General features: G+C 37.8%; 1 protein-coding gene across 1 annotated transcript in view; it reads right to left on the bottom strand.

Annotated features, from left to right (window-relative positions):
- The window catches only part of kalrna (kalirin RhoGEF kinase a), a 180,075-nt gene that overhangs the window by 60,885 nt on the left and 92,987 nt on the right, over window positions 1–26,203 (bottom strand). The window contains exons 9-15 of the mRNA XM_047155984.2: window positions 24,277–24,507; window positions 17,970–18,092; window positions 11,840–12,031; window positions 4,693–4,862; window positions 4,441–4,615; window positions 3,278–3,473; window positions 1,306–1,472 (exon numbers count right to left, since the gene is read on the bottom strand). Coding sequence (XP_047011940.2) covers window positions 1,306–1,472; window positions 3,278–3,473; window positions 4,441–4,615; window positions 4,693–4,862; window positions 11,840–12,031; window positions 17,970–18,092; window positions 24,277–24,507 — 1,254 coding nt within the window. The remainder of the gene's footprint in view (window positions 1–1,305; window positions 1,473–3,277; window positions 3,474–4,440; window positions 4,616–4,692; window positions 4,863–11,839; window positions 12,032–17,969; window positions 18,093–24,276; window positions 24,508–26,203) is intronic.

The following is a 26,203-nucleotide window of genomic DNA, read 5'->3' as shown; positions in this document are numbered from 1 at the left end:
GGATGTTATTTTGTGATATTTGTTTTTTTCATGAACCTGGTATAGACGATGAATTCAAAATGACACTGTCAATCCTTGCTTAAAAAATAAAACCGCATGTATACAACAAAAAGGATTGCCTTCATTAAAAGTCATAGTAGCAATGTTTTATTAATAAACTTGGGAAAGAAAATCATCGCCCATATATGGAGCTATTTTAGGCTGGGTACATTTTTGTAATGAATTTTAAGAAGCATATAATGACTCTGTGTGTATGTTGGTTGAGTTATTAAGACCGGCATTTAAAAGCTTAATGAAAGCTTTGAGTGAGTCAAAATAAACTTCCATGTGTGGAATGCTTCTGCATTGTCTGTACCTCGCAATCCACTTTACCCTCAATAATTTATTCACTTACCCTAGTGATTTCCAATTGTCATGATTTCCTTTTCAACACACTGTTTTATATGATATAGCACTGGTTCTGGAGTGCACCCTTTCCTCCACATTTGAGTGTTTTCACAGGTTTCCCTGGGAAAATATTAAAATGTGCAGGACAGGAAGTACTCCAGGGCCAGGGATGGGAACCTGGGTGATATAGGATACAGGGGTTGCTGAATGTCATGAGACTGGATTGCTGAATGGTATAGAACGGGAGCTGTTCAGGCAAAAATACTGTATGAGCACCGTGCCTAATGGAAGGCATGTTTTATTTATGTGGCCAAACTTGTATGTTTTTGCCTGGAGAGGTGAGACTAAGAATGAGGTCACACACTACACTATTCTGTACTGTATGTCTTCATAGCTTTCCACACAGATCTCACAGCACATCTGCATTAAAAAGTCACAGATTTCTGCATGACTGCTGCTCTCTCTGATTTGCATACAGATGACTCGAGCGGGTCGGTCCGCTTGTCAGATCGGTTATATTTGTAACACTATTCATCCACTTGCATATGTTGCTGTCACATAGTGCTGCACTGCTTCTTTCTGCTAGATGGCTGATGGCTGATTCTATGGATTTAATTATAGCGAATGAAACGTTTTCTCCTTTGTAAAGTCATGTAGTGTACCAGCCGACACTCATTTGCATAATGTTGTGCTTCGTTGAGCTTTCGCTGACACATGGCCAGACAGATTTTGCCACAATCCAACTGTCATGCCTTCACTGAAATGAATAACAAGCATATACAAGTTATATAAGATGTATGCTTTATGCTTTTGAATGTAGGTGATTTTTGGATGTGATTTGTGCCTATATTTTTATGAGTGTGTATATGAGTGTGTATGATTGTGTATGAATGTGTTCTTTGTGTGTGTGTGCTTTACCTGTTTAACCTCAGCCTGCAGGTGGCGTAGTTGGAGACACTGCTCTAGCCGTTTCTGTGTCTGCTCTGCACTCATGTCGAGTTCATGTTGTTTCTCATGAAGAAACTCCAGCAGCTCCTGAACCTGAGTCGCCAAATCTACTTCCTTTTCCCCTGTTAACTCAATGCCTACACACACACACACACATACACACACAGTGTTGAAATAAATAAAGGATAATTAACACATATTTGAAAGGAAAGGTTTGTATACCATTTGGACAAAATGAGGAAGACAAAAAAATTGTTTTTTCTCCAGGACCATGGTGCAACACATACTACGCAAGTACGCAAAACAAAATCAATATTAAAAAGATTTAAGCTATAATATTTGCTCGCCAATTCTTTTTGACATCTCTGTTCTAAATATCTTTAGCCACTTTACCAGACATTTTCTTTTATAACTCTACCAGATGTCCCCGCCTTCTTCAAATCAGTTCTGGAAACTAAGAAGCTCATTGTAAAAATCTGACATGTTTTAGTTATTGTTCTTTGATGTTTTGGATTGTGAGTGGCATGGTGGTGCAGTGAGTAGTGTTGCTGCCTCACAGCTCCAGAATCCTGGGTTCGATCATGAGCTTGGTTTACTGTCTGTTCTCTGATTTCTTCCCACTGCCCAAAAACATGCAGGTTAGCGGACTGGCTATGCTAAATTGCCTCTAGGGATGAATGAGTGTGTGAACAAGTGTGTGCATGGTTCCCTGCGATTGACTGGTGTGAATTCCAGGGTGAATTCTACCACCTTTGTGCTCAGTATTGCCAGGATAGGGTCCAGATCCTTCTTTTTTGTAGATAACTTATATAAATTAGCGTACTGCCATCTTTCAATCAGAAAGCAATGGGAATGTAAACTTTTAAATTCAACTTTAGTAATGGAAGAACAATGCTTGAATGCAGAGATGCATATACGTATGATAACCACTGGGCGGCAGTACCTATCTACTTTCTCCATGGAATGTCCTGTGCATCATGGACAACCTGAGTGCACTATATTGCTTGGGGTCAATATGGTAAAACCATATGGCGCATGATTTATTATTTACAGCCATGACTATTGTCTAGGAACACATCATTTATTAATAACCATAACGTTATGCATGTTTCCCTCTTCTGGAACAGAATAAGAGACAAAATAAAATAATACAATGTGTAAAATAGAAACGCAATTATTTAAAGCATAATAAACAGTGTTTAAACTGTGTTGAAACAGAATTCAAATATGATGAAAGCATCAGTTATGCAGCCTAATTTAAGTATTCAAACCTGCACTAGAGAAGAGACAAAGACACACCCAGCGCACGAGGGAGAGAGAGAGTGTGTGAGATTGTCTCAGTGTGATTTGGCAAAGTGACATTTCCAAAGCCTGAACAGGCAGAGACTCATGAGCCAAGGTCCATATGTGGGAATAAGGGGGGGGTGTGAGATGGGTCAGCAGTTTGAAGAGAGAAAGCCTGTTTCCCATGTTAAAAATATCTCTAAGACAGAAACGCAGGCAGAAAGAGAGCAAGAGGATTATAGGGGTGGAGGATTGGAGGGTTGAGGAGATAAGAATCAAAATAGATAGATGGAGGGAATATGGAGAGAGGGACTGAGGGGGATGTAGAGTGGCTTTTGATTATTTAACCTATTTTTTGGCTTCTCTGAATGGAGAGTCGCACAGCTGCTGAGTTAAGCCAGAGACTATAAAGCTCAGCTGCCTCACTGGCTCAGACACCCAACGTCTGCTTATCTCCCTTTCTTTATTTATCTATGTATATACATCACTCTGCCCTATACACTAATCAGTCTGTATTGCCTCTCCACCTGCATATGAAGATTGCTTATTGATTTCAAGTTCTGTTTGTGTGACAGTTATCTACTCATCCATCCATCCATCCATCCATCTCATTTTATTTCTTTCTTCCTCTCTCTCTCTCTCTCTCTCTCTCTCTCACCTGAAGCCTGGACCTCCATGATGTACTGGTGTAGGTCTTGGCCCTGCTGGATGACCTCATATGTCATGTTGTTCATGGCCAGTTTTCTATCTGCGTGCCTTTGGACCCTCTGTTCCACCAGACTTGGCTCCTCTCCACTGAATTCACTAATCTGCCGGACCAGATCCTCGTTCCATGCGTCCAGTTCTGCAGTGACCTGCACATCACAGGCCAGAGCAAAAAGTCTAAATTCATTCACATTCACAAGCAATGGAAGCCCTGACTCTATCTAATGACAGGCATTTAAACAATGAAACAATACATTTAATTAAAATGTTTACATAACTTGTCATTTCAGGCTGAACTTTCAAGAGATTTACCAGGCCATATGGTACTGTGCAAAAATTTGGGCACCCTAAATTCGGTCTTTTTTTTTTCTTAAGAGTACATTTTGTTTTGTGTAGTGCATCCAGGAGAAAAAAAGCTAATTTGATTTAGATTTCCAAACAAAAGTTCTCACTGTTAAACATATATATAACAGAGATTTTTGCATGCCATTACAGAAAGAAGTATATTAGGTATCTGATTATTTTTCTGAAAAAAACGTAATTGCGGCCATCTGGTATTACCTGCAGAAACAGAAGCAAGTGAGAACTGTGGCAAGCTCTCCAACTGGCTTGGAAAATCAGTCAATTTCCTTATAAATCGTATAACAGTACAATAAGGGGACTGATGCAATTTTAATGTGGTGTAGCCACAACAAATATTGATTTTATGTAGGTTTTCATAGTTTATATTTATTTCCTATACTGAAACATTTAATTACAGTACAGTATATCAATCCAGGCCCAATCTGAATTTATGCATTTGCCGCAAAACACTGTTCTGTTCTGCTCATTTATTGTAAGTCCTGTAGGGACCGACTATATGTAGTCTGTTGAAACAGCCAACCATATCATGAGATATGAAAAAATACATGTGAATAACCTTTCTTTTTAATCACATATTTGACTACAGTGTGATTTGTCATTTGTATATACAATAGATTTGATAAGAAACAGACTTAAAATAAGCACAACTTCATGCCACATTACTCAGAGTACAGCAAGAGTGACCTATCTAAGCCTGTTACCTTATGTGATATTATATACAAAAGATAATACTACTTGACCCCAACCCCTCACCTCAATGGTGTACTGTTCAAAGATGCGCAGTTGAAGAAAGATGTCTAGTTTAATCTTTCTTTCATGGAAGAGCTCCTCCATCTGACCCTGTGCCTCGTCCAGCTGCTGTAGCACACTCTCAATGTGAGCTATAGAACTGTTATGGGGCATCTTATTACTGCTCATCGCTGAGTCTCTGCGAGACAAAGGGAAGAGAGGTCAGACTATATGTTTGTGTGTGCGTGAATGCATGTGTGCTTAGTGTGTATTAACCTGAGTTGTTGAATGAGGTCCTCTCCTTCTTTAATAACATTGAGTGTGGCCTCCAGTGTGGCGGCTTGCTGCTGCTGAAACTGTTTAATCAGTTCTTGCACAGAGTCCACCGAGTCTGAGCACACCTCCTCTAACAGTTCCTTCTGAAGATCCTCCATCCATGTCCATAACTGCAAATACAAAAAAAATCCAGATAAATCAGATGATTTATCAGAAGAATTGCATTAGTGTCTTTATGGAAGTTTACATCTTTCAGGTGAAGGTTAAGGTTTTCCTGATGGGAGTTGCCATTACAATATCATTGAGGTATTTTCCTACGACTGTAAAGTACATTTGCTCCTTATTAGGAGAATAAAACAATACACATGTACAGACAGGCAAACTAAGACCAAACACTGCCTCCGTTTACTTCAATAAATAATCAATTTCATAATCACTGCTGTCTGGACCTGCTTCCATGATTATTAGAAACTGAACCAAAAATATATTTTTCTCATTGCTTAAATTGCTTCCATCTTGGAATAATACATCTTTCCACCCTTTGCCCTGCTGCATGTATCAAATTAGCATCGTTGTGGCTGCAGCTGAATACTTTCCCCAGGCTGTTTACTGGTTTTTGCTGTGATGGATGATATATTGTTGTAGTGCTTTAAAAAAAAATTGTGACATCTTCTGAGTAATGCAAGTTCAGGTCATCACCTTATCCAAATCCTTCAGTATCCACCTGCTCCCTGAGACAATGGATTTGAACAATAAATGGCATATACAACCTAATAATAAAAGGTAATAAGGTCAAAAGGATGCCACCATCTAATCCTAGTCCTAATGGGACATGAAAGATGAAAGGCTAATTAATAACCATCTACACACCATATCAGCTTATTCTACCAATGTGTTCACGAGCTGTGTGAAAAGGATAATTGAATGGCTACATGAGTAGATTACAGTATGTGCCAGGAGCCGGTGCCCCTCACGTCAATAATAGAGGCTATGGAACTCTAAGCATTTCTAAAATCCATCTAGTGCACAACCAGGTCCCGTTTATTATCTCAGGCCTCCCTGATCAGCTAGCTGTCCATACACAGCATACTTCAGGTACTATGGCACCCCCGTGGGGAGAAATGTAGATGTAGAACTGATCAATGCTCTTTGACTTCACTTTGAAACCCACACCCCTTTCATAAAACCTTGCTTCTACTCCAGATCATCTTCAGGAGCCTTCAGTGTAGCCTTGGACCGTGCTTATATCTTGTAGTGCACTCATCAGTCATGGGACCTGCTCTTCACATGGGACCAGCACTACCCTGGAGGATACAAAGGCATCCATATAATCTGCAGACAGATGTTCTCCTTGGAGGCTTGAGACCACCTGACAAACAGATATTTATATGCATTGTATATGGATAAGGCTTGTATCAGATGGTGGTTTGGGCACTGTGGTGTGACTCCTCTACCATACTCAGACACCTCTGGCAGAATAGCTTGCTGTGGGTCCATCCGTTCAAAAGGTGCAGGTTGGCATATAATCCTACAGTAACTGCCCCAGTTGCTGTCTCTCCAGCTGTCACCATTATTATTTGCAGTTATTCTAGTGAAGACTCTTTCAAGTCATCACTAGAAGATCCAGCTTGGAATAATTACATCTTTCATGCTCCTGGATAATGTGATGTACAGCGGGGAAAATAAGTATTGGATGCATCAACATTTTTTCAGTAAATATATTTCCAATGAGGCTATTCACATTAAATTTTCACCAAGCAGGTCAGTCAGTATTAACTCAAGAAATCTGGAAATATAAAGAATTCACAACATTAAAGCCCATAAATGAAGTTATGCAGTCAATCACCTGACTTGAATCCAATTGAACATGATTTAAAGACAATATGTTTAGAAGAATGGGCCAAAATCACACCTGAATACCGCGGCCGATTAATTTCTTCATACAGGAAGCATCTTGAAGCTGTCATTACAAACAAAGGCTTCTCCACTAAGTATTAAATAAATTTCAGCTAGCGTGTTCAATACTTTTTTCCTGTGACATTCCTCTTTATTACACAGGGCCATTCAAACACCTTGATTTTTTCCTCTGAAACCAATTGAGAGTTTCTTGCTGGAAGGTCCACCCACTTCTCATCTTCATCATCCTGGTGGATGGCAGCAGACTCTTCTCAAGAATCTCCCGGTAAAGGGCTCCATTCATCGTTCCTTCAATTATATGAAGTTTGCCAGTACTATGCGATGAAAAACAGCCCCACACCATGACGCTTCCACCTCCAAACTTCACTGATGGTATAGTGTTTTAAGGGTGATGTGCAGTGCAATTTCTTCTCCAAACATGGTGTGTAGTATGTTATAATGTGGTTACTATACTATGTCACTGTTGGACATAAATTCCAGTCATACTCAGATACATTTGAAACAGGTGAGAACCTATTTTAATGGAAGTGACACAAGGCCTACGAAGACATGGAGTTTCTCTCTTATCATATAACCAGGAAAACAGAGTTACAAGAAAATATGAAACATTTCTAGGCTCTATGCAGCTCCCACATTTGGCCCAGAGAAAGAAAACATGCCATTGCTGGTGATTATTTAGTGCTGTTTTCTTGGCGGATGACTGACACATCAAGATAAGAGTAAATAAACTGGAAACACTACTCATAGCCCCAGGCTTTTCCACACACAATGCACTGGCACAACAAATGACCTTCTACTGCTTTCAAAAAGTCATATGTTTATGTTATACAAGTAATATACATCACAAAGTAAAAAAAAGTAAAGTAATGATGAGAAAAGCCTGAAATATTTATCCTATTTTAATTTAATTATCAACATTACAACATGGTTTTTGGCTCATAGCTGGAAATACAGTATGTTCTAATCTATAAGAATCAGCAGGCATCTATGAGCCTTCAAGTTAGTTATTGTTGGGAAAAGGCCATACAATTATTCCAATTTTGAAAGCACTATGACCCAGAACAAGCGTCACATAGCTCAGGCCACACTGACTAGTGATTTTTGACATATAGTATGGCAAATTAGCATGACTCAGAAAAATCAGATGTGGAAAAATAACATATTTTGCTGTGTAATGATGACATCTAACATCCTGTCAGCATTAATGGAAGCAACAGGATGTAAAAAGATCAACAAAATATTTCTAACCAAATATATTAGCTACAAATAAAAAAATTTTCTTAATAGATTATATATAACCAGTAATCATTCATCCTTTAAAGCAGGGGTCATCAATAAGATTTAATTTAGAGCCAACTTTATGCAACGTCTAACAATACCAATTCCATAAATTGTTGGGACACTGGGTAAAATGTAAATAAATATAAATAAAAACAGAATGCAATGATTTGCAAATCTTGTAAATCCATATGTTATTCACAATAGAACATAGAAAACATATCAAATGTTTAAACTGAGTAAATGTACCATTTTAAGAAAAGTAAGTGTTACTAAAAAGAAACAGCTGGAGGTTAATTGGCAACAGGTCAGTAACATGATTGGTATAAAAAGAGTATCTTAGAGAGGCAGAGTCTTTTTTAAATCATTTTTAATATAATGGCAAATGATAGCTGTCATTATATGGAGGCACAGACAGAAGCAAGTGCACGTATGGCAGTTTAATAAAACAACAAGTCGAAAGGATAAGGCAGAAGTCAATAATCATGAACAGGCACAGGTCAGGCAATCAGATAAACAGTACAAACTGGGCAGGGCAAAAAGACAAAATCGTAAACATAAGCAAAGTCAAAAACTAGAATAAACAGATACGGTATAAAGGCTTGGTATAGACAGAGACACTAGGCAACTGAGCGTATACTTCGCAACTTGACTGAATGAAAGTCTCTTAAAAGGAGTAGTGTGAGTGTGTGATTGGTTAGAACTCCAAGGATGGTGAATGTGTCCGTGTGTGTGCTTGGGAAGTGTAGTTGTTGTCAGCCATGTTTGTAGTTTGTGGTGCATTCTGGGAAATGGAGTTGCTAGTTTGCAGTGGTATGCCAATAGCTGTGTTTTTGTTTGTTATTACACTGTGGACCTATTTTGATTATATTACCAACACAAGTCTACAGCATGAGCAGATCACCTATATGCATTTCACTAGGACAGAAATCATTAATTCACTCTTTCATCAACACTGTCAAATGTGTTGGAGTATGGGTTGGGGAGAGAGAAAATTCATCATCTGATATTCCCGTCTTAAAAGGGTTAACACATTCATAATGTTTAGTGGCAGCACGTCTGGAGTTTCCATAGTAACCTTATTCACAGTCAATCTGTGCGGCCCCTGAATAGGAAATGCCATTTGCTGACAGCTTTTCCGAAGAACAATACAATCTCACTAAACTATCAGTAATGAGGAACTGCCTAATATATCATCAAGCTTGTTACAGCGAGTCCAGATTGTGGCCTGGTAGAAATAATGGTTCAAAAATAATATTTCTTTTCTAATATCTTGACAGCAGAATGGAAGTGATGACAATTTGTGTTCACATTGCAGTTTTAAATTGACCCACCATCTGTGTGTACATAAAACATTTAGTTGTTTTTGCCTGCACCTCAGATGTGATGTCAGTATTTATCTGCTCTTATTAGACCATGTAAACCTCTTGATTCAAAGTGGCATACTGGTAGATTTGGCATGAAGAACATGATGTGCTGATTAACACAAAATGAGAATGGGTGTGCACAACTTGCACAAAGCAAAGACATTCCCTGCTTCTCATGCTGATCTACTTACACTTAGTTTGGCATCACATCAAACACAACACACATCCTTCAAGTGAGATACCATAGTATAGTATAGTCTCACATCTAGAATATCAGTAGAAATGTGCTTCAGAAATGTCAACACCCAATCATAGATGGTCATAGATGATGCAGTTGTTTTATTTGGTGTTTTAACTCATTTAATACAAAAGGACATTATCAGACTTCCACTCTACTAGATGTTATATATAATGATGAGCCCCTGTGGCATTAATGTACCAAATAACATTCTCAGTGACATTTTCAATTTCTTAATTAACCGAGTAACATTTTGGCTCTTTACTTTTTTTGAATAAAAGCCAGAATGTTTGTATTAAAGTAGTTTTATCATGTAAACCAGCCAAATGTCTTTAAAAGGTCTAAACTGCCTATCGCTGCGGGGTCCCCACCACATGCCCACAGACACTTTTATTTTGACCGTTTATCTGATTTGTTTGTACGATACAAGCAAATATCCTTAATATCCAAATACCCCCCCCCCCCCCCCCCCATTCAAGTAAGGGATATGCAACTAATATATATAAAAAGAGTTATTTATTTTAATTTACTTTAAAGTCCCTGTGAAGTGCCTTGAAATGCATAGCGTTATTCGATGTGTTGACGTAATTTCCGCTGAAACAGGACGTCAGGGCGGGACATATTGAGTGGCTCTGCCACCTTTTTAAATAGCCAATAGCGTTTAGGTTACCTCACAGCCTGGGTTAAGCTGTACTTGACTTGATATTGTGAGGGGCGGGACACTTTGGATTCTGGAGAGTATTTGATTAAATAAAAAATCTGATGAGAAGCTGATGTGCAGAACGATGTCATCAAAATTGTTGATCCGTATTGGTGGTAAAGAGAGACTAAATTTTGTGGTAAATTTTGAATGTATATATCTCCTAAATGTGAATTTTGTCATCATTTTGGAGCATATTAGCTTATAGATTACCTTAAGGCTAACATATTCATACTAAAAGCCACAAAACGTCAATTGTAGTTTCATAGAGACTTTAAGAGTGCCCGTTCCAATACTTTTGCACATTCAACAATTGGGTGGTCTGCCACCAAATGTGCCTTGTTCTAAGTTGTTCTAAGCTGAAATTCTGCTCTGTTGTCCCATATTCATCTTTTGATCTCAAATACAAATGTCTGCAGTGTATAGCAAAAACAAGAATTGGCCTTGCTGCTTCAATATTTTTTGAGGGGACAGTATACTATAATAATGTACTTCTACAGACATATAAGTAACAATATATTTTTTTAAAAATCCACAAAATAATTGTAGCATTTCAAACTTTACTTAAGCCAATATCCCAAAACAAGCCAAGCTATACACATTATATTTTTAGCTCACAGTTTCAGAATGATTTAAGAAAAAAAGAGCTTTAGTGTTTTTTTATTGACCACAATGCGTCTTTTTGTATATTTGCTCAAGTTACACTATAATCATTGGGCTATTTGGGACGTAATATCCCAAAATACAACACAATCATAAATAGTTGAAAAAGTGGAACGCCATCTTCTGACTCAGTTTAAGAGAATTCTCTCAGTGGGAGCTGTGGTTCATCCTGTACATAATCCCAGCCTCAGCCTCAGCATGGCATATCCTCCAGAGATCCAGCAAAAGCAAACCAGCATTCCTAATGCGCCTGATAGAGCAGTGTCTTTATTAAAAATAAAAACCCACACATTCGTAGAGCCTAGCCGAAAATCTCATCCATCAGCAGGACTATAAAATAAATGACATTATTAAACTATAAAAATAAATCTCCATTACGGAAGCCAAGCAGAGGGACAGTGAAACAGGGGGACTCAGTTTAAGAGGACTCCATGAGATGAATGGTACCCACTCAGCTGGGACAGATGCTGCATGCTCTGTTTTATAAAATATTTACTTTGCTGTGGCTGCGCTGCATGAGTAATAGTATGCCCTTCCCTGAAATCAGTGTGTACAGCTGAAAGATCAAAATGTGTCACTCGATTCCAGTAGCAGTTAGTTTTGTTGTGTCTCAGTGCTGACAGGGTTACTTCTTTCTTTTTTTTTAACTTGATAAACATGCACATAAACACATACAGATGCAAACACTCAAATGGATACACTTTCTGCAATGAAACATTTTCACATCTGGTACTGATCAGCGAGTGTTAAACAGAGGAAAGAGTCTGTGCAATCTTCAGTAATCTAACCTTATCCCCTGTGAATGATTGGTATGCTTGTCTCTATGGTTGCCAAATAGTCCACAAACCTGTAGACTACATTACCCAGCATACCTTATTACATTATGTTTCCCATAAATACGACAGTTCTGCACTTAGCTGATATTAGGTTTCAGCTATTGTAAAGTGGTCCTAATAAGAACTGAAAGACCAAAGGAAAGTTTACCTCTTTGGTGTGAGTGTGGAAGGAGACGGACATGTCCAGAAGCAGTTTCCGCTGCTCAACTCTTCTCACAAAGTCCTGGATCCTAACCTCTAGGTGCCGCGCTGCTTTGTAGATTTCCTCCGGGTCGCATTCGCCCGTCTGAGCCAGCTGTTCGGCCGCCTCGAGGAGCTTGTCAGCATTAGTGTAGGTGTTCTGATAAATTAGAAACCAGGGCACAAATATTTGTTAGACCTTTGTCATCATGTACATTACAATACCTACAAGCACAAATGCACCGTTAATACCCATGTTCAGAAGCAGGAAACAGGGAAAACACTACAGATTCTGATAGACGCCTTTCTAAAACGTCCTGCTTGTCTGGATCACTTACACTATCACTCAAAAATATATGATCACGACCTGTGTCCGTTCACACATAATCAGAGCCATCTGTAGGACAAATCTCCCCATAAAAATCCCCTTTTATTAGAGATTATTGTATCACCTCATGTGCACCTGTGGTTCTCTGCTGGTCAAATGCAGTACCCTGGAGTTCCTAGTCTGCAAACAATGTGTTAAAATGGTGATCTGCTTATTAACACAAGATAATTTATGCCTCCCAGGACAGTGCAATCAGACTACACTGAAGATATTTATCGAGCTACAAGACACACTTACTGGCCACTTACCAGGATCACCTGTACACCTGCTCAATTAGGCAAGTATCCAATCAGCCAATAATAAGCAGCAGTGCATTGCATAAAACACAGTGGCAACCATGGGCACACATTCACTGAAACTGGGCAGTTGAAATTAGAAAAAGACCAGGTGGGGCTGGCACATGATTGGCTGATCTTCTAATTGCATGAACAGGCAGGAGTACAAGGATAAAGTGGCCGGAAAGTGTATATAAATCAGTGGTATTCTTAGTGGCTCAGAGTTGAAGGCTCTGGGTTTCTGATTGAAAGGTTATGACTTGACTCATATTTAACTCACTCGAGAAAAACCAGCTGCCAAATAAATGTAAATGTATTCAAACTGTGAGGCACCTGCTAGGTTGAATGAGCAGCATGTTATGTTGAAATAATGTATATTTCAACATAACATGCCTAGACAAGACAAAAATCTCAGTGCTTACATGCAATATAGATTAACAGCAACCATTCTCAATGAAGAGGTTCAACAGGTTCAATATTTGTTTGGAGGATAGAGTGGAATGCAAATTGACCAGATGCGTGGCAGACTCAGCCATAAAAGTTTGAATGCCACTGATCTAAATACTGTACCTACATGCTGACTGACCTTTGAAAAAGATCTTCATAATATTGTGTCCATGCTTGGATTACTTTTATTTTTGTTCAGTACAGATATTGGTATTGTAACTCTTCACTCTCGTATTCTTTCCCAGGCTTGTTGCTGGTGGATTTTTCTCACAACTACAAACCTTTCATAATAGTTTCATTGCAGTTACTGACTACTAATGTATAGTAGTCTCTGAATAATATATTTTAAGATGAATGACTGAATAATAATTGATTTGATTTCGATCAACCCAGGGCGGCCAGAGCAATGGAGGCGAGCTGGCATTTGACTGGGCACTTTTCAAACTATGGGCGGTGATCCAGCACGTCAGTCCATTACAGACTGGTCTGACTCGGTTGGGACATTTCTCCTACAAGGGATCTCCTATGAGCGATATAGGGTTAGTCGCGCTTTGGAGGTCACTGGAGCTAAATAATCGTGTATTGATGTTTATTCAGTATTTTAAGTGACACATGCGCATATTCTGAATCGATTACAGGAACATTCCTCAAATGACAGTTGAGAGTAACAGACAGTTACTATAGTGACACACAGCTTATTGCTTATTGTCTGAGAAGGAAAATACAAAATGAAGCATGTGGGGTCGAAAAAAGCCACTATGACATTCCTTAAAAGGTGTGTGTATCATTAATAGCTAACATTTTATTAAATATAATTAAAAGCATCACATTTTGCCCCACCAATTTTGGAGTAGTGGTGCTGCCCTGTCTAAATCTGAATCAGTCTATGCCCTATAACTGCAGTTTCATCTGATATGATCCTACCTCCTCTAATCTCTCCTGGACACTCAACATACCTTATAAATTCCTAATTCCCATCTGTTCAATGATCTCCAAACCAGCGCAGTGGTTTTCTATGTGTGCCTTGTACTTATACTGAACTTCTACATAATCTCATATCACTAATGCAATCAATAGACTTTTAACATTGGATGTCATAGAGCCTTCCTCTGCACAATCCAATTTCCGCTGTTAAATCCCACTCTAGTAAACTTCATCTCTGATTATAACCTCCCTTTTCGGTATCATGCAGTTGAAGATGAATTACTGTTAGCTTCGCTCTATATTTTAGCTTGTTACTGTCATCCTCAATATGCTCATTAGGGGAATGGAGTCCTTTTTGGGTCTGAAGTTTATCTGGGATCTTTGCAGGAGGTAATGTATGCATTATTATATTCATGGTAATAAATATACTGATAATGTTCATGTACTGCACAGAGATAATGCTATCTTTACCAATTCATATCATCATGGAAAAGTCTGTATGTTTCTTTTTTCGGGAAAGATATAGAAGTCTTTTCTCATCTGCAAATACCCTTCACCCATATTTCATTTCTTTAAGATACACACACACATATATATAAATCATCTTTGAAAAAAATATTATTTTAGTCCACTTGATTGCAATGACACAAATCTTTAGTCACATTAATAAGTGATTAAATTACACATTAAAATTGAAATACACTTATTACTTATGTCTCCAATAACTGTAGTACTGCTTTACTAATCAAAAACAATGACTTATCTGACCGCGAAACCTAAATCCAGCAGATTCATAAATCTACAGTTTTATGACAGGATTACAGATTGTGATAACATTGACTTTAGTAATGGTGTAAACTTATTTGTACTTAAGTGTAAGAACATGACAGTTTTCTAGACATTTTGTTCCTTACAATACACACTGTTGTATGCACAGAATGCACACCTAATGCACAGAAAATCTGAATAATATATACACACATTAATGCTAGTCATCCCAAACCTGCCTGGTTCTGGTCATAAGGAAGTTGGCAGAAGCAGCTGGTTGTCGTTTGATTCTTTAAAGAATACTCTAGAAAGATTGGCTATCTCTGACAAACTGCATACTATAAAATAGGCTATACATATAAAACAGAAAGGTCAGTAGTAGAATGTGTAATGAAATTAATACATTTAATATGCTTTAACAGCCCCCTGAACATTAACAGATGAAGTTCCACTATAAATTGTCAATTCCCCTTTATTACACCATTGTTGAAAATTGTGGTAGAAGATAGGGTTTATACTATAGATAAATATAGATCATTTACAATGTCTCAGCTGCTGCATTTACATGATTGGTCTCTGGGCCACTAGGCTACAGACTGATGTCTTGCTTTGCCAAAAACTATAAAATCCTAGATAGTAGTCCTTAATTTTTTACTCAGGTATTTGAGTTGGAAATAAAGAAAAGAATTTGAGTTGGAAATAAAACTTTTTTTGCTTTTATTCACTGCTGTCACCCGGTAACCACCAACTTTTGTAAGCACCTATTATAGGTAATAAAACTTTTTTGTGTGTGCTGCATTCATAATGGAACCAATTATTAGGGGAAGTAGTTTCATGGCAGGAAGTTAGACAGCCGTGGCTTGCATTTGTACTAATGGTACTACACAATTACAGAAACACAAATCTGTGGAAAGAAATATTGCTTAATTTATTTACATTTTACTATCTATTCGTTTAAACAAATAGCAAAATAGAAAAGACATTTTCATACTCAGACCTCAACAATTATACTAATATATATATATATATATATATATATATATATATATATATATATATATATATATATATATATATATATTGCGTGCTGTGCTGTCTTGTGGGGTGAGCATGCATAGAGGCCATGGCGGTGGAGTCCATTGCCCATTGTTTTCTCTGTGACGATGGAGCCTGCTGCCTCCAAGTGTTTCTGGAGCTCTTTCTGAGTGGTTCTTGGCTCTTGGGCTACTCTTCTGACTATTCTTCTGACTCCCTGGTCACAAATCTTGTAAGGAGCTCCTGTGCGTGGCCAGTTGATGATGGAGTGATGATGATAATGAATTCAATGGTGCTTACTGGAGGATTCAGAAGTTTTGAAATGCAGCTGTATCCGCTTGCAAAAATCTTGGGAGAGCTCTTAGCTTTTACCCATCATGAGATGTTTCTTGTGTGACACCTTGGTAACGGAAAGTCCATCAATTTACTAACCCAGTTGTTATTAATTTTCATAGATAGGAGGTATAATTACTTTGTATCTACTTGTGGATTTCAGTTGGTTCCTTGCCTTACCTTGCCTTGGAGAACTTAGTGTGTTCAATACTTTTTTCCCGTGTCATTCCACTTTATTACACATAACTTTATTTATGGATTTTAATGTTGGGAATTCTTTATATTTGTGGATTTCTTGAGTTAATACTGATGTCTGGTAAAAATTTCCTATGAATAGCCTCATTGGAAATATATTTACTGAAAGAAATGTTGACGTGTTCAATACTATACATATATACACACACACACACACACACACACACACACACACACATATATATATATATATATATATATATATATATATATATATATATATATATATATATATATGTGTGTGTGTGTGTGTGTGTGTGTGTGTTATATATATATATAAGGGGTATTACATTCTGTGAAACTTAAATCCTAATGATGACTGTCAATGAGAAAATACGGTTTTGTTGTTACAATATATTATAGCTAAATAACAAACAGCATTATTTTATTTTGAGTGTTTTTCCTTTTCCTAAATTATACTTTAGTAACTGACCTTTACGACACTGTATACTGTAAGCATTTTAATACTGTCTATTTTTCTTATGCCTCACATCTACAGTGAAACTAAATATTATAACTGAGTGGAATGGCTCCCACTACACTGTGTAAAGAAGCTTGGTGTGCAGTTCTCTTATTGATCCATATTCAGACAGATAGATAAGATTGATTTATACACAATTATGCGGCTATTATAGTGTTACATATGTTACAAAACCTAATATGAAGCCCTATAATTACCAAGCGTGGTCAGATTAGATAAGATGGATTGCTCTGTATAAGATGACGTTAGTACTAAGTGGCTATAATTCTTGTAGTCAAAGCTGCACGCTGATTCAGACAATGAAAAGATCACACTGCTCACATTTATTTACGTATATGACTCACTGCTGAATTCACACTGCCATAAGTCAAATTGAAGTCTGTTATCATGTGCAACTCAATCGCATGAGAAATGTATTAATTCAAACAAACAATAGTGATGTGATTGGATTTTGTTTGCTTTCATAGGAATAATGTTGTAAGTAGGGACGTAACGCAATGGCAATATCTTTATCTGCTCAGTTCTGCAAATATTCATATCTGTATATACATTCAGATTTAAAGTGGGTGTGGCCAGAACCCCACACCACTATGCTCCTGGAAACACTGGAAAAATACCTGAAATATTTTGTAATGGATTTCTTTGGTTGTATTTCCCAAAATATTAAAAATTAGAAGCCTAATTTAAACCACTGCAGCACTGACCAGGCAGTTACTAAGGTTGCTGTAAATGTATTGTGCAGTGGCACGCTGACGTCGCACATCAATGTCAAGCGTTCATGCCACATGTTCTTGCCACACATTTTTTTGACCTGCAAGCTTCATATCTGACTGCTCACATGTACCCGCTTTAAAAAGTCAAAAATCTCCTGCTCGTGCACCTTTTTTGTTGCGTATTGTGGGATCCCAGTCCTGATGCACACCTCTTATCTCAACCAAATGTTTTATGAACCATTCTATCAAGCTTTCTATTTAAAGTAAATAAATAAATAAAACAAAACAACGCCACCTATTTGTATCTGTATTTGCATCTGTTCAGAACACATTATCTGTTTATTCCAAATAACGTATTTGTATTTGGTTCTATGCTTAGTCAGAAAAGGTACTGCCTAACCACAGAACTTTCCGTATGATCTGAGTTATGCAAAGAGTTGCAATTTTACAGGTTGTGAGTATGCTGCTTGTGCTCTTACCTGTGCCACCTCCTCAAAGTCATCATGGCGTTTCTGCAGGGCTCTGGCTCTGTGCAGAGACTTGCCCACTCCTGTGTGTTTACTCAGGAAAGCCTCGCCATGGTTCTCGATCCAGTCCATCACCTTTATAAAACACAAAAATACACACCATTCAAATGATTTAATGAGTCACTGAAACAATATAATCAAAAGCTTTGTCATAAAATAAATGTTCACTACTTATATTCTTTCCCATACATTTGATTATAGTTCATGCCCAGAAGTGTTGGGACAAGGGACTCGTACAATAGAGTACACACACACACACACATACACGCACACACACACACACACACACAGAGAGAGAGAGAGAGAGAGAGAGAGAGAGAGAGAGAGAGCAGTGACAGTAATTGCCTCTTCACATGGTGAACAATCAGTCACAACTGTCTCTCTGTCAAACAAAACGCTGAAGCCACTTTATCAGCAGTTGCATAAGTGGACAGCAATACCGAAACACAGCTTTGATTTCATTAGTACGATACACAATCTGGCCTAACATAAACCATAGCTTGACTGCGCAATCATAACTGTAACTTTATTAATATGCCCCGTAGCTCAACTCTCAGAGAGTAAAACGCTGCCGAGAATCAGTGTTTATAAATATCAGGAGAAGCGAGGGTGTAGAGAGGTCAAAGACATGGGATTAACCCAGTTTAGTCTCTGGGAATAAGTGTATGCTTCTGGAATGTGAACACAAACAGACCCCATAGGGTGAGCTCATCTGAATGGGATGCAGAGTGTATAAGCTCTGGATAAACAGTCTTAGTTTAAACAAGACTGCAGTCTCTATATTTTGATTCCACATCACCTACTTCCCAAAATAAAATGTAAATAAAAATACAAATCACCTAATGAATGAAACTCATCAGAACATTAGGAATTTCAATGTTAAATCAATTCCTGAAGATGTCAACCATGTCAGTAGGTGTGGTGAACGTCTGTTTATGCATGGCTGATTACAGCATCCGCAGTGTGTTTTAAAAACATGGCATACACTTGCACGAACAAGGAGCGCTGCACTAAATATAACAACAACACCAGATATAACTAAATATAACTGGCTTGTGTAATGATGTGGCTTCATTCACTTTGTTGCACCAAGTCATGTTCAGCTCTACTCTTGGATAAACCTGCTTTCATCCACACTGTTTCAGGCAGGATGTAATCTTTAACAATAAATATATATAACTAAACTAATATTTAAATGTTTATTAGGTGAAATACTTACTATTTTTACTATAACATTGAATCACTTTGTGCTTGGGCCCTGAGGTGTGGTGTGTAAAATTATTCACTCTTTGAGGCACTCAACAGTATAAACATCCTGATTATGGAATGAATTACTGTTGGCCAGGACTGGCTGGTATTAGTAGGCTAGCAGTAGGCTCCCTCTCTCTCAAGGAAAAAATACGTAAAAATTAAAGGTCATTTTTTTTTATAAAACAGTTGGCTTAAAGTAAATAATTTTTTTACTTTTGTGGAATCAAATACAACAGTACCACCTGTGTGTATTTTACCTGCACGGGTTGTGAGTAAAAATACACAGAATGGTACACAGTAAAGGTTGGGACTGATTTCTTTCTAGTCCAGACTGTAGATTCACACAGCCTATAGTCAACAATTTTTTCAAGTAATTGCATTTGGTGTGTGTTGGGGATAATTTATTTAAGCTTCACTGACATATCCATAACAAGTCCTTTGCTATGATTAACAAGACGCCAGGGCCGCCGGAGCAACAGGGGCAAGCTGGTATTTGACCTGTCACATTTTAAACTACTGCCATCCCAGAACCTCAGGCAATAACAGACAGGTCTGACTTGGGTGAACCAAACAAAAACCAAAACCAAACAAAACTTCCAGTTATTGGCATCCTGTCCAGGGTGTACCCCGCCTCGTGCCCAATGATCCCTGGGATAGGTTTCCCCGTGACCCTGAAAAGGAGTAAGCGGTATAGAAGATGGATGGATGGATGGAACTTCTAGTTCAGTTGGAGGGTGGGACATTTCTCCTAAACGGGCTCTCCTATGAGCGAGAAATGGTTAACCGTGCATTGGTGCTTAATAATCGTGTGTTGAATCACTATCACTAACGTTTCAGATGACATATGAACATTCTTTAAATAAAGTAGGTAAGACTTGCTGGAAAAATGTTGATCAAAACAGACAGTTACTACTGGGACACACAGCATATTGCGGAATGTGAACACGTCTTCGATTTTTAAATTTAACAAAAAAAAAACATTTTAGAATTAGTGCTACTTTGTGAACAAATGTTTTGCTGTTATGAGCTGCCTGAGGAGTAAATTGCAAAATGAAGTGTGTGGGGTCGAAACAAAATACTCTGACATTCATTAAAAGGTGTGCTGTGCCCTGTCATTGTATTATAATCATCAGTTAGTTTGTATGTTTTTTGTACTGTGTGTACCTCTTGTCTCAGACAAAACTTTTGACCCACCACTTTTGGAGTAGTTGAGCCGCCCCTGCAAAACGTATGATATGCAATAATGGGTGTAATATACATAAACAAGGAGGACTGCTTTCTCGATCATGGATTTTTCAAAATGCCTTTGGAGCAACTAGCTGTAAATACACTAAGCAAAAATTGTCTAATCAAAGTACAAGTTACATGAAGGGACAAATGACAGAATTGTAAGTTTGATTGAAAGAGTTGTCTAATGGAAAGCTCAGCTTTTGTGCTTACCATGCTTTCTATTTATAAGGGAAGGACTTGATGACCATGAATGCTACTGTTTAAATCTGTTTCACTAAGTGTGTTCCTATGAGTATATGAGCTTCATAATAGTAATGCTGAGCTAATAGTCATTTAAATTATTTCATTCAATATTGTGACCAGTTGTCACTGTTGTTGGTTCTTCTCATAATGTACTGCTTTCTGAGTAGCACTGAGAGGCAGAGAAAAAAAAATAAAGCAGCCATGTAGTAGACAAATAAGGGTGTCCTCGTGTATGACACAAAAATAATATGAAAACATTAAAAGCCATCCACCAACACTGTTTTTGACCCTGTCTGAGAATAAAATGTGCCCAACACTAGAACTAGAGTGTGAGAACAGAAAACCTACCACTAATTATTGGCATATTAATAGGATCCAGGAGCCCCCAGAGTGAGAGATTTAAAAAAAATGTTGCATGGATGATTCAGTGTCTGTAAGTCTAGACTAAAAGAGTTTTTCAGAACTGTGTGCTCATCCCTATAAAATAATATTGAAATACCCAGCAGACATTTTCTAATCTCAACCAGACTTGCATAAGGGGAGTTATGTCTGTGTGTCTTAATCCGTGTATAATTTAAATGGTGATAGCGGTCACGCACTTGAAGACGTACATAAGGTTTACATTTGTGAAATGTAGAATATTTTGCATTGCAGCATTTTGTCACAGAGAAACAAGTCATGTCTTTCTTATCTGTGAAATGTCCACCATATGCAAATACACCAGAGGAATCTAGAATTTACAAATGCTAACAGTGAGATAACAGAAAGGTTAATATGCCCAAGCCTCAGTTCACTCCTCACTGACACACCCAGGATAGACCGTACTTCTGACTTCATGTGAAGAGGTACATCTCCCTCACATTTCTCACACACATCACCTCCTGTCCCTCTGGTCTTTAATCACCAAAACCATGACTTCTGATTTATCTCATTTTACAAAGGACAGAGGTCATAGCACATAGCACTACACAGGGTATCTGTGGACACAGAAAAGATGTGGAGACAATGCATTGGATTTAGTAGGGTGGTGTAATCCACGATCCCCAAGTGGTACATGAACCATGGTCAGGCGTTATGTTATTTTTACTTTATTTAGTTACAACAGCCTACAATTATCAGAGCTATCATATTTATAAATGAGTTATTACAGTTATTAATCTATTTCACTGGTAGCGTGAATTGAATGGGTTTAATCCAAATGCCAATAATTAGCCAGAATATAATTGTACGCATTTAAATAATGATCCTAATATTTGAATACTGTTGGATAGTCTGTGGAATTTATTCTACAGTTAAAGGGGTGGGCAGTACAGCAGTTAAGTTTGTGCTTCAGAGCTCCAGGTTTCTTGCATTGATCCTGAACTTGGGTTTCTGTCTTTGTGAAATTATTGTGTATGTTCTCCCTGTTCCCACATGGGGTCCCTCTGGGTTCTCTGGTTTCCCCCCACCTCTCAAAAACATGCATGTAGGTGGACTGGCTATGCTAAAATTGTGAATATGTGTGCATTTTGCCTTGTGATGGACTGATGTCCCATCCAGGATGTATTCCAGCCTTGTGCTCAGTATTCCTGGTATGTACCATAACCCTGACCAGGATAAAGCAGTTACTGAACATGAATGAGTTAAAGGGTTTGAGAAAACATTTGCGAACCCATGTCTAGAAGAGAAATGAGATCTATTCTAGCCTACGACAGATGGCAGTCAAACAGAACTGCTTGTGCTTCTGACTGTGATTTTTTAGAGTCTATATATTACAACTGAAAACTCCCATCATTGACCTGCCATTTTTCCTTATTATATTCTCAACAGCTAGAGCTTTAAAGTTTCCAACCTAAACAAATATGCATGTCATAGACTTAGTGCTTAGTGCTTACTGTGGACTTGCACATAACCCTTCTTGTGACTAGTGTATAAATCCACTCATTTGAGCATTCCTCTTGAACCTGTGAGGTCCTGTTTGCTTAGGCTGAATACCTGGCATAGTTTATTTACTTACCTTTAACTAGCTACACTTATAAAGCTATTTAAGAGTTTGATCTCTGCCGAGATTAACAACCTTGTTAGAGAGTGTTTTAAAAATAGAACACAACTTTTAACTACACAAGTAATCATGCAAGTATCCATATAGAACAGGGCCATTCAAATAACCATTTATATATCAGCAACTTCAAGAAAGATGGAAAGACAAGATGATCTGGGAGAGATGAATGTTTCAGAAGATATAAGCATTCCTGAGTTGAGCACCATATGGATTTAATCATCGTAACAGATTCGGGGTAATTTACTCTCAGATACTCAGATGTTAATGTGTGGGAACCTGCGCTACATTACGCAGTGCCTCTGAGAGCTTCATTACCTGGTGTTATGGTGTGTATGTGTATGAGTAGGAGAAAGAGGTCTCAAAACACACAGTTTATCTTCAATAGGCTCCATGCTGCTTTCATTGGCTTAGTGCGGGAGACCTGAACATACAACCCAGCTTAAGTGAGCTACATTTGTGAAGAGCTATGTAAAAGAAGAATAGGAAGACTATGATAAGACGGACTGAACAAAATAACTGATTAGGCTTTTATCAAAGCCAAACTTGTGTCAGCATGTCTCCCCTCTGGGCTACATTCAGGTTGGCTTCGCTTGTGCGTTTAGATTCTTTTACTTATTGGGCTGTGTTCAAATCTTGATTTGGCCTGTAGACCTCACTATATATGCACTGGCAGCAGAGTGAATGCAGGCTCACAAGTTCTCGCTGCTGATAAAGCCAGCTTGTCTTTAGGGTGAAATCCAGCTCACAGCCACCACTGACTCACAGACAGGGATATTAACTGGACTTCTGGGCAGATATCCAGCCTCAAAACTATTAGAGGGAAAAAACGCAGTATGTAAAAATGCAGAATTCAGAATTCTATATTTATGGATAACTGCTGATGGAGCAGCTCAAATAACATCATGTACTCGTAAATGTAGGATCTATTAAAGTACATTTAAGAGAATAACGTATAAAGCCATTTGGCTTAGGCTATATCCAATCATTCAGATTATGTGTATAGACACATAGACATATAAAGTACACACATTATAATCACCAGAATAGATAAAACAGAAACTTTGCTCGGCATAGTAAAAATGAAGAGTACAAATGATAGTTGATAGGAGATCAGAAATGATTCTGCGAATTTAGGTATAAAACCTTTGCTATTTTGACCTGTCGCATCTGGAAATTACCCACAATTTGTCAATTGGTGTATATACATTCACTGCTCACTTTATTAGTACCACCTGTAGAACTACTCATTTATACTATTATCTAATCACCCATCATGTGACAGCAGCACAGTGAGAAAGCACATGTGCAGGTGAGTGTATATGTGTGTGTCTATTTATGTGTGTATGCTGGATCCTGATATAATGAACAGTTTGTATGAATTTGATCAAGCAAGATTGAATTTATAAGATAACCTTAACTTTATCTAACTATCATAATGTTTCAGATGCAGTGAGTCAAATCTGGTGGCATGAGTGTGTTTGTATTCTCCATTACCTGCTGCACATCCTGCTGGAACACACAAAGCTGTAGTCTTTGGTGCAGGCGCACTTTACGATGCTGCCAGATGTTTTCCAGGCGTCGGTGGTGATGCAGGACCTCGTGCACCACGTCCAGGATGCAATGCACTGCTTTAGAGTAGTTCGCTGTTGCAGTCAGGGACTCAGAGTTCCCAGGACTTAACGGCCGCTGCAGTACATCTAGCAATGCCTTCCCATCCTGACTCACCTGAGGAGAGAGACAGAATTAATAAAAGATGAATTAGATTAAAAAATACAATAAGTCAGACAAAAACCTCACAATGCAAACACTGTTGCACAAAATCTCAACTTTTAAATGAAAGAAATCATTGACTTGGAATTGACATTTACTAATATGCTCTCTTTTATGATTATGACATTTCCCTTCATAATCATATTTAATGTCAATTCAGTATATTTGAGTCAGCGAGCCCTCAGGGTGTCTGTGATTCTTTCTCAAGCTCTACAGCTAAACATCCCTATACCTCATGTACTCACTATAGCTCTGATTGTATCAGTCATACTTAACTGATCAGGTGAGAATGAACAATGTCAACTTTATAATTCATCACTCATCTTAAGTACTTTGTTTTAAAAAAAAAAGGGTTTTCTTTTGTCTGCAGCATAAGGTCAAACATTGTTAAATGTAATCTGTGGGAAATTCATATAAGGCGTCACAGGATAAAGTTGCTGACCTTCATTACCCATGCTGAAAAAGTGCTGTTTTGGAAAAAGACCCAAATCTCCAAAGATGATTTAGAAACAGTATGACTAGAAAAAGTCATCTTTGTTTTGCAGTGAATGAAAATCATGGGGCTTTAGCACAGATATTCAGCTAATACAGTATGTCCAAGTTTTAGAGATCAACTCTATCCACAAGCTGCATGTTACACTGAGATCTACATAAGAAAACAAAATATAATACATCATTTTTCAACGGTTCAAACATTAAATAAACAAGAAATTACACATCCCTTGTAGCCCAGAATCATTAACATACTGATGTAAAAATGTTTCGATTTCTGTATTTCGAATTAAAATGTTTTTTTTTTTAATAGGAAAAAATGTATGATTATGTTAAGTGAGAGTGATGGAGATACAATACAGATACAATATGTGTACAATACACAATATAAGATCGCATGTATCTTATTGGTACATATTCATTATGTCCTTTATTAGTCGCTAATAAAGTTGAATAAGATTTGTCTATCAGTTGATTATATCAGGAATAAATCATGGCAGGGCATGTTGTTATGGGAAAGCAATCAAGGACAGGGTGATTTAATATGACGTCCAATATGACGGAGGGCCATTACCAAGCCGAAGTTGATTATTTTCCAACAACCTGAAGTGTTTTTCACTCTTGTGCCACAGCAAGTTGCCAACAATCTCAATTTTATAACTAAAGAAAGCCATGTCATAATTTTTTGTCACTTTCTTGTTACATTTAATATTGAGGAACATCTGTGAAACAAGTTAGTTATTGTTATCATTTGAATCTCTATCAGTCTAAACAAGATAATTGGCGGATAATTGGTAGCGGCCAATAAAGGCAATTTTTCACGCTATTGGCCAATAGTTTAAAAACATCCGATGATCAGGGCCGATTATATCCTGTCAATCAAAAGAGGGTGGTAAAACACATCGATTTCATGCTGTGTGTAAAGATGGTGTCTCTTGTGTGGACTGAGGACAAAACTGCAGTTTGTAATCTCTGTAATTGCTGTAAACTCTGCACTGCTAAAATTTTACACCAGACGCTACAGCAGTGAAGCGGGAGTTTCAGGGTCGAGTCTAATTTATTTTTTGACGCGCTGCTTGTGTTGAATTAAAGCGCCAGTGCACCGTTGAAAGATTTGACAAAAAAGTACTATATATATATTCCACAGAAAAATATATTT

Source organism: Ictalurus punctatus, chromosome 6 (genome assembly GCF_001660625.3).
Source record: "Ictalurus punctatus breed USDA103 chromosome 6, Coco_2.0, whole genome shotgun sequence".
In the NCBI taxonomy this organism is placed as follows: domain Eukaryota; kingdom Metazoa; phylum Chordata; class Actinopteri; order Siluriformes; family Ictaluridae; genus Ictalurus; species Ictalurus punctatus.
Note: the sequence above shows the minus strand (reverse complement) of the source record. Positions and strands in the feature narration are given on the sequence as shown.